General features: G+C 41.1%; 1 protein-coding gene across 1 annotated transcript in view; it reads left to right on the top strand.

Moving 5' to 3' along the window:
- CIT (citron rho-interacting serine/threonine kinase) overlaps positions 1 to 13,995 on the top strand; it is a 114,245-nt gene that overhangs the window by 29,619 nt on the left and 70,631 nt on the right. The window contains exons 10-14 of the mRNA XM_056858944.1: positions 10,497 to 10,599; positions 11,440 to 11,583; positions 12,380 to 12,499; positions 12,789 to 12,959; positions 13,686 to 13,739. Of these exons, the coding sequence (XP_056714922.1) occupies positions 10,497 to 10,599; positions 11,440 to 11,583; positions 12,380 to 12,499; positions 12,789 to 12,959; positions 13,686 to 13,739 (592 nt within the window). The remainder of the gene's footprint in view (positions 1 to 10,496; positions 10,600 to 11,439; positions 11,584 to 12,379; positions 12,500 to 12,788; positions 12,960 to 13,685; positions 13,740 to 13,995) is intronic.

Here is a 13,995-nt window from a genome sequence, read left to right as displayed (position 1 = left end):
TGACAGTTGGCCCCCTACCTTGACTTGGCCTATTTGGCCATGTGGATACATGTCATGGTTACCTAGAGTACATGTCATGGTTACCTAGAGTACCTTGACTTGGCCTATTTGGCCATGTGGATACATGTCATGGTTACTAGTGTACCTTGACTTGACCTATGTGGCCATGTGGATACATGTCATGGTTACCTAGACTACTGTAATGCACCCTACATGGGTCTTCCCTTGGAGTCAACTTGGAAACTCCAGTTGGTACAGAATGCTCCAGCTGATTACTAGCAGGTGTCAGCCAGAACATGTGTGTCGCACCCATCCTGCAGTCATTCCAATGGCTGCCGATCAGGTATTGGCAAGGCTCTTCACGGTTAGATCCCACGTACTTATGGGGTCCGCCTCTCCTACTGTGCTCCACTAGAGCAGCTTCAGTTGTCTGAACGGGACCTTTTGACATGCAGACTGGTAAGACTGGCAGTCACCTGCTCACGTACGTTCTCTGTGATGGCTCCTACCTTATGGAATGGCCTGCCATAGTACTATCATTCTGCAAAATGCGCAATACCGAAATGTTCAGGAGGGCATTCTTGTAATGGAATTGATCTTGAGTGGAATAGAATGGTCCAGAAGGGTACCTTCATATGGGAGTGGGAAGTGGATACTGCATTGCCTTGTACCTTTGCAATCCCACATTTTGCAGTGCTTACACTACAGCAAGCGACAATTTACTGTTCACATTGTCTTTTAATTTTGTATTGCTAGTTCTAGTACTTTGATACTGGTATTCAGTTTGTATTCCTAATTCTATTGCATTGTTCATTTGCATTATTCACTGGGTATCTTATACTGTATGATTACATGGTTGCTCACACTGTTATTCAGGTTTGTATTCCTGGTCCTATTTCATTGTTCATGTAATGCCCTGTGCTGCATTATTACATTTCCCGCCCCCCCTGTTTCTGTACTCTGTTATCTGCCTTAAGTCTCCATGAGAAAGGTGGGCTGTAAATAAGGGCTTTTTTTAAAAAATAAGGGCTTTAAGCTCACTTGGGCTTTAAAAAAACAACAGCCAGTTTTAAGTGGAATTGCTTCCCCCAAAGTACCATGGGATTATAGTCTAGTGAAGCTACTTTGAATCCTCTTGGAGATCCTTAGCCCTTCTCACAGAACTACAGTTCCCATTGTTCCCTGCAGAAACAGAATGACTGAAGTCTATACTAATTTTGTATTGATTTATTTTGGACTCCTGTAAGCCATGGCCTAAACCAGTGGTTCCCAAACTTTTTGGGCCACCGCCCCCTTGGTTCCACAAACTCAGCCCCAGAGCCCCCTACCCTATCCTATAAAAAGCATTATTCAAAATAGGGGTTTGCATGACTCACTAAAGAAGATAATAACAATGAAATTTCAAAACAGTCACAATTAATTGCACATCTATTCAAAATCAAATTAAAACTTTTTAGTTGAAATTTATTCAACAGAACTGATGAACTTGATCCAGTGGTACCAGCTCTTCAAAGTCTGGAAAACAATTCTGATAGTTTCCACCAAATTTGCCAGCATGGTGCCATAGCTTGATCTATTGTAAATTAGTGAACAACACAGTTGAAGGGGCCCACCTCTAGCTCCCCCCTGCTGCCCCCTTGCCTTTTAGTGCCCCACTAGGTAATCCCTAGGGGGCAGTACTGCCCACTTTGAGAACCATTGGCCTAAACATACAATTACAGTACATTGCAGGATAATGTAGATATGTGATATGTGGCACTTGTTCAGGAAACAGTTTTTGCTATAGTGTAGTGTGTGTCCAGTCCTTCTCAATTGTCAGTTTCTTCCAGTTTTTAAGATGAACAAGAACATTATTCATGGAAAATCATTAATAAGGTTGCTCTTCAAAAATTATGAGAGGTTCTTATGCAGATAGTTATAACATCTGGATGGAGTTAATTGCGTGTCTCATTTATGAACTGTGAATATGCTATCACTGTGTTTTGGTTTCATTAAGGAGGACTGTATATTTTTCTTTACAAAACAGAAACTGGATTTCACAAAACATATTTGTAGGTGTAGCCCTCAGTGGGCATTTGCGTCACCTGGAATTATAATTGAAACTGTCTTTCCACTGCCTTTTTGCTAGCTAGCAGACCCTTGTCATCATAATGCTGATCAATTAGTGTGGATGAAAGCTGGTTTTTAAAAAAGGAATAAGTTTTTAAAACCAGATTTTCAATTTTAACCGTTTCAGCTATTTAAAAGTTTGTCTTTTAAAAATAGTCTGGTATAAAATGAACTCTGAACTTAATGCACATGTATAATTTCTTAAAGTTAATGTTGTGACCCTGTTACAAAGGCTACTTTTTTGTAAAGCAGGAAGTGAAAAGAGCATCTTTGTTAGTCACCATGAAGCACAATAGTTGATGTATTTATCTTACAGCTTGGTTCTGAGGGCCGGGAACTGGCAAGTCACCACTGGTGTCGCCTACTGATCCATCTGGGTAACCTATTACTCCAGATCTATTCAGTAACCACTACCCACTTGTGCTTCTGGTTGAAATTATCTTATATTTGTGGGGTGAGAGTGATGGAGGGCAGATGTGTGACAAAGAAGGGGCAGACTAGAGCACAGTCCTGGAAAGAAGCAGCACCTTTGGATGTTGATTCCAACCAGCACCTCTAGTATTGTGTAATAGTGTTCCCATCCAAGTCTGAAGCGGTACTTTCAGATACAGCTTGACCTCTTTAGTGATCACTAGGCATTGGAATTTGGACACATTAGCTGATAGTAGAGAAATATGCAACAGACCGGTGACTTACTGTACTGAGTGAGCCACTCAAAATTTCGATTCCAGCCCTGAAAGAATGCTGTTAGGTTTGCTAATGATTGGCTGTAAACCTCTTCACACGTACTTTGAATCTAGTCCCACTGAACTCAAAACATACATCCAAGTAAACAATCTAAATTACGGTCTGTAAGTTCTTAAACTTTCAACTTTCGTATTCACTGGTCCTTTACCCTATTCCTATTTAGCAACTGCAACCCAGTCTGTCTTATAGCAGAGGTTCCTAGCTGAAGATTGGTTCCTAGCAGTGAAGACTTTTCCACTTTAAAATGAGGGCTTGCATTCTGAAGAATCTGATTAGTGGAATGTATCCCGTACGGTACATTTTCTGTAACTATGGCAATTAGGAATTCCAGCCAAAACACAGCCTAGGTGAACGTTTGCAGAAGTATCTGAAATAAACATTAAAAAAAATACTCCTTTATTCCCTGGTTAGAACTCAAAGCAGCCTTTCACATTTGTTCTCCCTTCTTCCACTTAATCCTCACAACCACCACCTTGTGTGGGTAGATTTCACCAACGAATTGTGATGGGCCCAGGGTCACCCCGCCAGGTTCCATAGCAGAGGAGGTATTTAAACCAGATCATCCCAGGTCTAAGTGTGACATTAACCACTACGCCACGGCAACCCTTGGTATAGTGAGATTAATCCCTTTCCTCTGACTTGACATCAAGTCATAATGGCACTGATGCACGATCCTCGCTGCTCAGATTTAGAGTAGCGTCAGCGTCAAGGTCACATGAATTTGATGTATATCTGAATTCTGTGCATACATACATAATTTAGACATTGCCAAATACATAAAGTAGAAGTTAAACCTGCAGATGGGGCTGGCAGGTGGTGTCCTTCCACCCTGCATTTAATTTATATGTGTGTGTGTTAAGTGCTGTCAAATCACTTCCGACTCATGGCGACCCTATGAATGAAAGCCCTTTAAAATGTCCTATCTTTGACAGCCTTGCTCAGATCTTGCAAATTGAGGGCTGTGGCTTCCTTTATTGAGTCAGTCCATCTCTTGTTGGGTCTTCCTCTTTTCCTGCTGCCCTCAACTTTTCCTAGAAGTATAATTTATATACTTCTGTGAATTTTAATATATTCACAGGCCTTGAGCTAATAACTCTGGTTGATCAGTGTCCAAGTTGAAATTACAGAAAATGTTCATATCTGACAACCTCTGGCAGGATTCTGGGCAAATCTTTTAATTAGCTACCTAATTTATTTTATTTGTGTATTAATGTTTTTTTACACAGACTTTCTGCTTGAAAGCAGACCTATAAAGCAGCTTATGAACAATTAAAACTACGCCATCTAAAAGCAATGAAACAATAAAAAAATTATTTAAACAGTTCAGATCCATTAAAAAACTTTAAAAGACTGCCAAAAAAAGTACAGCAAACAGAACTGAAACTATTTGCCAAAGGTCCATTGAAACAACCAATTTTCTAAACATCTGCCAGTAAGTCATTAGTGTGGATTTCAAGGGGAAGAGCATTCCACGTGTACTAGGTACCATTACTGTAAAAAGATGTTTGATTGGAAAAAATTGTTTACCAATAGTGCAATCCCATCTAAAGATCTTAAAACCTGAGGTGGCTGCTATGGGAGAAGATGGTTTCCTCAGGTTGTTTAGGGACTTGATTTTGGCAAAAAAGCAAACTGGGATCTGGCAAAATTCTCTTAACACTGGAATATGATATGGTCCCAACTATGAGTACCTATTAACAATTGTGCTACCATTTTCTGGACCCATTGAACCTACTGGGCAGGGCAGCCCCACATCGAGTGCATTGCAGTAGACTAGACTAGAAGTTACCAAGGGATGTCTCCTTGTTTCCAGTATATGTTTGCAGCATGTGCCTAATTCATTCTGGAATGTTTAGGAAAACAAGTGGCAAAAGCTTATTAAATGGAAGACATTTAAAAACAATTAGGTTGCCTTTGAGAAGCTTCCTCCCTGGCTGGCTTTCGATGCATATTATATTCTATGGAAGTGATATTAAATATGAAAAGGATTATATGGGATACAGAGATGGGCCAGTACTTAAACAAGTACAGCCAGCAGTGGTGACTTCAATCAGCTGCTTCTTTACAAAGTGTTTAATTAGTTCTGTGTACTTGGGAGAAGAAATAGGGCAGTTTGTGCTCCAAGGAACTTGACAGACTAATAGCCCAGTCCTAAATGCATCTGCTTACTTTCCTATGCCTTTCTATTGGATCTTCACTATTGCTATTCACTGAATTTGTCTTTTCAGTATGAGCTTTTAGGATCTCAGCCAAAAGAAAAGACATCCATAACGCATACATTTAGACACACTTTTTCATGCTGTCAGTTTCCACAAAGCTCAAGCCCCTTAATTTGCAGTGACTTGAGTTGCAGATGACTGCAGATAGAAAAGCTGTTCCAGGCATGGGGAACAGCACTTGAGACGAGGGGAAGAGGTTAGGAGCCAAAGGTGAGCTTTTGTGGGTTGGCAGGCGTGATAAGGAGAGTAATTGGGGGGGGGGATAATTGAGGGTAAAAATCTATAAAAACAAAAATCCAAAGCTCAGAGTTGGTTGGTGAGAACAGTCAGACAAAGACTGGTGGATGGGAATGCCAAAGGAGAATTAGTTGTGGCACTTTGAATCCATGGAGCAAAACATTCAACACAGAGAAAGTGAGAATTGCCTGTAAGTTGGAAGTTACCAGATGGCGCAAAAGAGTTTTAAGAGGACGTAAGAGAAGGGGGGAAGGATATGTCTGGGAGGAGTCAAAGATCGTTGCTTGATTCCCAAGTCTGTGAAATTGTGGGCAGCCAATGAGAATCAGACCTTTCCCACGTGTTAGATTTACTCCTGATTTTCTTGATAGTCGATCCAGAAGCATTGGAATTGGTTTGGGCACAGTTGTTCTGCATGTCTTCCCTCCCTGTTAATTTTCACAGTTGTGGAATCAGTCTATTTTCTTCTTCACATGTGCTAAATAATGAGGATTTTCAAAGGAGGGTACTGTCATAATTGGTGGCATCACATCACCCCCTTGTCTTTTTTAAAAGCGCCCTAAAATATTGATATATCAATGTAGTGTTGTAATGATAGTTTAAGCAGGTTCTCTGAATTTCCAGCTTTCATTTTTAAAAAGCAAGTCTCTAGCCTTTTCCCTTGCCAAGATATAAGGGGAAAGGAATATCTCGGCAAGGGAAAGGGATAGAGACTTGCTTTTTTTTAAAAAAAATGAAAGCTGGGAATTCAGAGAACCTGCTTAAGCTGTCTTTACAACATTTCATCCACATATAAATATTTTAGGGCTTTTTTTTAAATTTAAAACTGAAAACAGGTTGGGGGAAGGAGGGGGTATGGTTTAACAATGATGACAGTCCAAAGATTGTAAAGTGTGCTGGAGGTAGGTGGGAGTGGGTAGGGCAAAGAGAACAGAGAGAAACATAATGCAGGAAGAAAAAGCTGACTCAAAATGAGCTTCCAGAAAAAGATTGGAACGGAACTAATGGAAAAAAAACTCATGTGAAAAAGCCCTCAGAAGAACCTCTAGCAGTGCCAGAGAAGAGTAGGAATAGAGACAGCTTGGGCAGAAATCCTAGGAGTTGCACTTCAGTGTGCTCAACTTCAAAATATAAACAGGATATTGGGGGGGGGGCATAAACACATGAAGCTGCCTTCTACTGAATCAGACCCTTGGTCCATCAAAGTCAGTATTGTCTACTCAGACCGGCAGCAGCTCTACGGGGGCTCAGGTAGAGGTATTTCACATCACCTACTTGCCTAGAGAAGCAGTATGCATCATATGGGCAGAGGTCACAGGTTTTGGCTGTCCTCAGAGACTAGTCAGAAGAAGAAGAGTTGGTTTTGATATGCCGACTTTCTCTGCCACTTAAGGGAGACTCAAACCAGCTTACAATCACCTTCCCTTCCCCTCCCCACCACAAATACCCTGGGAGGTAGGTAGGCTGAGAGAGCTCTAAGAGAGCTGTGACTAGCCCAAGGTCACCCAGCTGGCTTCGTGTGTAGGAGCGGGGAAACAAATCCAGTTCACCAGATTAGCCTCCGCTGCTCATGTGGAGGAGTGGGGAATAAAACCCGGTTCTCCAGTTCAGAGTCCACTGCTCTTAACCACTACGCCACACTGGCTCTCTCAAAGGTGTCAAGTAAAAAATCAAAGTCAAAGATGTAAAGTAAAAAATTAGGGTTTTTTTTTAAGTTAACTGATGCATCCTGAGCCATTGCTCTCTTAAGGTTATTAACTAGTAAGAATACAAAAATGCCTTTTCAGTGTTTTTTTCCAGTTGTCTCTTAAAAAGAATACATTGCACTTTTAAAAACTAAAAAAAGTATAATATTGGCTGCTGTCAGTCTCTTAAAATAGCAAAGTGTATTCCAGTTATTCCTCTGTAACATCTTATTCCATATCTGTTAAGTAGAAGACTGTCAAATACTTTTCATAATAAGAACAATTATTCAAACTGTCCCAAGCGTTACAAATTTTCTTTGGATCTAGGAGCCAGCCCAAAAATGTAGGATCAAGAATAATTGTTCAGCCTTCAGGGCTTCATATTTTCATTACCATGTTTTGTAATTATTGATAGCAAAAAACTTAGCCCAATCCCACTTTCACAGTTTTGTGTAATTCTATTAATGCTTTGGGGAAAGTGCTATAGTATATAAATGAATACAGGCGTAATTATTTTCATCTCCACAACAGAAAGCTAACATTTAACCCAGATATAAAACATCTAATTATAAAGAACGGTTAAAAAACCCCACACACAAACAAGTAGGACCCAGAGGTTGATTTACAAATATGCACAAGGGGGTGTTAGAATCTCAAGGATGCTGTTCTCAAGATATACACCTCCAGCTCCCATTATTCAAGATGCATGAATACAATATGAATGCTATGTTATGCCTTTTAATGCCATGAGTATCTAACCCCAACAGTGAGGATAGGGAAGAACTTTGTAAAGTGAATGGAGGGAGCAACAGCAACCAGCTAAGAGACAAAGGGATTCAAATTCAACCCTTTGTCTCTTAGCTTGGTTGCCCTTGCTCCTGACAACTCTTATCAAGCCCCCCCCCCTCTTCCCAGCTGAGACTGGAAGGACTTGACTAGCTTCAGGAAGCTCCTCCCCATCTTCATTGTTAGAGGATGGTTGGAGCCCCTCTGATTACAGCTGGGGGGAAGGAAGTTGGAGTGAGAAAGAGCTGTTGGGAGTAGTGGCGGCCAGTTTAAGAGACAATAAGAAATAAAAGGGTTCCTGTGTGGCAAAAATACTAGGAGGCATGGCAACCTGGCACCAAGGAGTTGAGTCCCTTTAAAAACATTTTTCTGCTTCAACAATATCACAACTTGTTACAGGTGGGGAATCCATTCCCGAAGGGCTCTTGTAAGCATTTCCAGATGACAAACTCTTATGTCCAGCTTCCAACTGAGATGCCGAGAGTTAATTTTATGACAAAATGTGGAGATTCTTTATCCTTGAAAAGCCTGCACCTCTAGAGAGATTTGGCAGTGGGTGCACCTACAAAAGTTTCAATAAGGGTGTACCTGTCCTATTAGTTTGGTTATTGCTTCTGTGTTTTCCTATTCTTTTTCTCTTTTATATAAGTAAAACCTATATAAATCTTAGAGCCAGGACATCAGATTGCATAAATCTCAATATTGTTGCATGCTTTCCGAGCCTTACTCATGGGCTGCATCAACAGAAGTATAGTGTCCAGATGACGCAAAGTGATGGTATCTCTTTACTCTGCTCTGGTTAGACCTCACCTACAGTATTGTGTTCAGTTTTGAGCACTGTGATTTAAGAAGGATGTAGACAAGCTGGTATGTGTCCAGAGGAGGGCAACAAAGGTGGTGAGGGGTCTGAAGACCAAGTCTTATGAGGAAAGGTTGAAGGAGCTGAGTATGTTTAGCCTGAAAAGGAGAAGACTGAGAGGGAATATAACTATCTTCATGTACCAGAAGGGCTGTCATATGGAGGATGGTGCCGAGTTGTTTTCTGTTGCCCCAGAAGATCAGACCAGAACCAACGAGTTGAAATTAAATCAAAAGAGTTTCCGTCTAGACATTAGGAAGAATTTTCTAACAGAGCAGTTCCTCAGTGGAACAGACTTCCTTGAGAGGTGGTAAGTGCTCCTTCCCTGGAGGTTTTTAAGCAGAGGCTAGATGGCCATCTGTCAGCAATGCTGATTGTATGACCTTAGGCAGTTCATGAGAGGGAGGGCATCTTGGCCATCTTCTGGGCATGGAGTAGGGGTCTCTAGGAGTGTGGGGAGGAGGTAGTTGTGAATTGCCTGCATTGTGCAAGGGGTTGGACTAGATGACCCTGGTGGTCCCTTCCAGTTCTATGATTCTAATAACTCCCATATTACTTCAGAGTCAGGAAAAAGGGGGAGGGGCTTTGCCTGATGTCTTGCTGTGCTTTGGAGTTGCTCAAAAACCAGCAGGACATCTTACTGCTTTCCAAAGTCTGTGCAAGACTGTGGGGAGTCCTTTCTTTCTTGGGGGCTTCTCACAGATTAAAAAAAAACCATTTGCTGATAGTAAGCTGGCAGGCATTTTTGTGTACCCCAGAATTTGGGCTTGTTCCTTGCTCTTTTTTGTATATCCGCAATCTCTTAGAGTAGCAAACGCTTGCTATTAAAACTGCCACGTGGCAAGCCCATCCTTCCTCGTTCCAGGGATCTACCAGCAGTTCACTAATTGCCTAGTTAAATGGTTTTGTGCTGCTGTGATTGAGGTTTTGTTCTTTAAAAAAAAATTATGGTGGACTTAAGCGTAGGTGGAGGAGGGAGGAGAAGCAGTCTTTGCCCTTTTTAATGTGCCCTACGGTGCATAGTTCAGGTTTTGAAAATATTTCAAATTTCTAGAGGATGGAAATTTTTATGTTCCAGTCTTGCAGAGAGCCAAATAAGCTTTCATGTGTTTCAGCAGCTACATCTGTCAGGTCAACCAACTGCCTGGAATTTGTTTCCAGCAATTTATGTCATTGTCCTTTTTATCATATCAGATTTGGGAGCAGAAGGGTAAAATCTGGAAAACTTTTTAGTATTGTAAAATTATTTTATCTCAAACGTTAATGGTTGCTACTTTGCTATTGGCTTTTAGGATAGGATGATGTGAAGATGTAAATAAAGAAACTTCAGGATATTTCTGTAATGTAGATCTTTCCCCTTTTTCAAATGGTATCTGATTCTTTCCCAAGCCACGTTGCGGGTTTGTGGAGTTTTCTTTCCTGAGTACAAGTGTACCCACTTTACTCTCGTAGTGCTTTATCAAATTGTGTGCAAGTTGGTAAAAGGGTTTTAAGATTGGGCTTATATAATGTTCTCTGAGAGTGTACTTAGTGCTTAGGAATTCCGCCTGCTGCTGTTCTGATCAATACTTTTTCACATCTTTCCCACCTCTTCCTTTGTCTGGCTTCTAAGTTAGTTATTGTAAGGGATTCATGTTTTGAAGACTAAAGTGCTATATTCTTTGATGGGTGTTGTACAAATTATAACAACTTTTCTCTTAAAGGCATCTCTACGTGATGCTTAACAATGACACAGATTGGCTTGGCTTTTTTGATGGTGGCATACCTGTTTTTACCAGGAAGCCTTGCTTGTTCTGGCTGGGGACTCTTGTAGCTTCTGTGCCTGTATTCATACATCGTTGTGGTTTCTTTCAGGTCAGCTTTGAGTTTGGATTCTCCAGCCAAGGTTAGCTCCATGGAAAAGAAACTGTTTCTTAAGAGCAAAGAGCTGCAAGACACCCAGGATAAGTGCCACAAGGTATTTATTTACATGGTCGGCCTCCGTCCTTGCTCCCGGGATCTACAACCAGTGCATTCCAAAGGACCTGCCGGATGCTACTGTTGAGTTCACAGCTTCGGTGGAACAGTTTCCTCATCAGTTAAATGGAGAGGAGTTTAGGCCATGCCTTACTCTACTTCAGTTAATGTTAACAAAAGGAAACTCTGGATTCTGTCTAGATCTTTTATTAGCCCGGCATCAACGGTGGCGGCTTCCAACAGGTGGCATTTCTTCTTCATCAGATGCTCAGCTGCTCTGGTTCTATTTTGAGTGCTGCAAAGTCTTTTCCTAGTTCTTCAGTTTCTGCTTTATGTAACTTTTGCCACTTCATTGATTACAGTGAACACGTTCTAACTGTTGCTCAAAGAGAACTCACGGGGATCCATTCAAAACTCTGATTTTTGAGGGGCTTAGTGTGCAGTTATTTCTCTTTTCTGTTCTGGACTTGACCTCTGCTTCATTAGAAGGACATGGGGGAGAGCCCTCCTATGGTCCAAGATGGATTTGGGATAAAGCTAAAGTGACACATCTCTGGAAAAAAAAATCAGGTGAAAAAATGATTGTGGCTACTTTGCTAACTGGGGTTCGAAGAATGACTGATTGTGAACAAACGGCTTGAATGAATGGGGTGACTTAGACTTACTGCCTTTCCTTGCGAAGGAACTGTGAATTCCCAGGAGCAGAAACAATGGTATTTGAATTTTAAAAGAATTTTAGTTTGGTCTCTCTTAGAGACATCTTTCCTACCAAGTCATACATTGAAAATGTTGGCTGATAGAACCTCGGAAAGCACTTTAAACCTTTCAATGTTTGTTGCAGATGGAGCAGGAAATGACGCGCTTGCACCGCAGAGTGTCAGAAGTGGAGGCTGTACTTAGCCAAAAGGAGGTGGAACTGAAAGCCTCCGAGACCCAGCGCTCCCTCCTTGAACAGGACCTGGCTACCTACATCACAGAATGCAGTGTGAGCCTCTACCTGTTCTCCTGCAGTTACCCACTGCTGTTGGTCTAAGAACTTTGTGTTCTGCGGTTTTATTAATGGGGCATATGGCAGAGAGAACGTAAGAAGGATGGCTGTCTAATTAAATAGAGGTGGTTAATTTGCAAAGTCTGTTACATGGGTTTAATTTATTAATTAGCTATAGAGGTGACAGCCTGACAGACCAGGCAAAGGAAATTCACCTTGAGTCTTGCAGGCAGAAGACAATAGGGAATATTGTGCTTGGGGTTTTCTTCGTGGCTGGATCCGAAATAAGGTAGCAATTACTTACAGGCAATTCTTTGGTTGTGGCAGTGATAAGCGTGCGGAATTGACCATGTTACTAGTACAGCATTAACGCAGGTGTATACAAACTGTCCAGCAGTTTCACACAGTCAGTTTATATAGCTCAATGCTATCTACTGTGGGTTGGCTATAGTCTCTCCAAGGTTTTGAGCAGAAGTCTTTCCCAGATACAGCTGGAGACGGCAAGGATTACACTTGGGATCTTTTGTGAGCAGAACATGTGTTCCACTACTGAGCTGTGGCCCATCTCCACTTGGTACAGGAAGGCTAGTACTTTTGTATGTGTTCTATTTCAGGTAGCTTTTAAAAATGCAGCCTGCAGTGAGAACTGGCTGATACTCTGAGTGAGACTGCAAAAGGTTGCAATCGTCTAAGGGATTGCGAGGTTGCTGTTTGTTTCATCTTTAACTGAAAATGTTTTCCTTGGTACAGCATTATGCAAAGTGGTCTATGTATTAAACATTGCACTTTCCAGAGTTTAAAGCGAAGTCTGGAGCAGGCTCGGATGGAAGTATCTCAAGAGGATGACAAGGCACTGCAGCTCCTTCACGATATCAGAGAACAGAGCAGGAAGCTGCAAGAAATCAAAGAACAGGTATGTGTGGCTTGCTGAGGAGCAGAATGGCTGGTGATAGATGACCTAGCTTGCAGTTGCCAGTCTTCACAATGCCAGGAATAAATCCAGGATATTCACTCAGTGTAAAAGCTCTTGGTGCTTTTTGTGTGCTTTTTTTAAAAAAACAAAAGACTTTTACAGTAACCTGTGCGTTTGAAAAAGTAATGTGAGGAGGCCTTATGTTGGTTCTGTGTACACTTTTATACAGCTGGTGGGTTTTTTCCCTATTGTGCTTTCTGAACCATGTAACAGCCCTTTCTTTCTACAGGAATATCAAGCCCAGGTAGAAGAGATGAAGTTGATGATGAATCAGTTAGAAGAGGATCTTATTTCAGCTCGCAGACGGAGCGATCTTTATGAATCTGAGTTGAGAGAGTCTCGATTGGCTGCTGAAGATTTCAAACGTAAAGCCACAGAATGTCACAACAGGCTCCAGAAGGTAGTTAAGGTCAGGGATCTAGAATTCTCTATTTTGGAATTCATTTTGGCAACTCCACACGTTTTGCAACCAATATATACAAATTAGTCAAATGTTGTGTACATTTACTTTGCACAAGCCCTGGTTGCAAAGAGTGGCTTTGGTGGGGTTTACTCTCCCTCCCCCCAGTAATTAATGAAATAATAGATCAGAATGAGATAGAAAATACATCTGTGTGGTAGAATTTCTTAAGTGAGAGCTGAATAAATCTGGCAAAGCCATTTGATGCTATTCTAGGAAAACATTCTGCATTTCTCTTTTTTGGCTAGACAGATTTCTTGGCCTGCTTATTATGGGGAAAGAGACAAATTTCTTTCTCCTAGCCCTGTACAAGTTAATTATAACATATGCCTTTATGCTAGATGTTTGTGTGCTTTATAAAGGGAACAAATCCATTTTAACCACTCTTGACAATTTCACCTCTTCCTCTGTTAATAATGCAACTCAATGTGGATGTACTGACAAGTTTATAGGTGGTTTGTAACTAGCAATTTTATTTTTAACCTGTTAATTTGTTTTGAATGCCACTAATTTAAAAAGCACTTCATGGCCCTCTGAAAACTGTCATTTTAATGCTTATTTGGAAAACACAGACGGGGGCATCTTTTAAACCGGGAGACTGTTTAGACTTCATTGCATGAGTCCTATTGCTGAACTGTATGTTTTGTTCAATCTTTTATGTTAAAGGTTAAAGATCAAGGCAAAACTGAAGTAGGAGAGCTGTATTCCAAACTGGAGAAGGTATCGTTTTCTGTATGTCATTCTCTTTCTGCAGGAAACCCCGGCATGACCTGTTCGTTTAATTGGTCATTTTTACTTTAAAGCAGAGCCAACCCATGTGGTCCTTATTGTAATGTGTGGATTTAAGGTATCAGGAGAAAATCTAAGCAGTCATTCAGTGCAGTAGTAACAACACTTCAGGCTTCTATTGGCTGAGCTGATGCAGGGTCCTGAAGGAATCACAGACATATTTGCCAGTCTTAGAATGTTCATGACA

This window comes from Euleptes europaea, chromosome 13 (genome assembly GCF_029931775.1).
Source record: "Euleptes europaea isolate rEulEur1 chromosome 13, rEulEur1.hap1, whole genome shotgun sequence".
Classification (NCBI taxonomy): domain Eukaryota; kingdom Metazoa; phylum Chordata; class Lepidosauria; order Squamata; family Sphaerodactylidae; genus Euleptes; species Euleptes europaea.
This window is presented reverse-complemented; position numbering and strand designations above follow the sequence as displayed.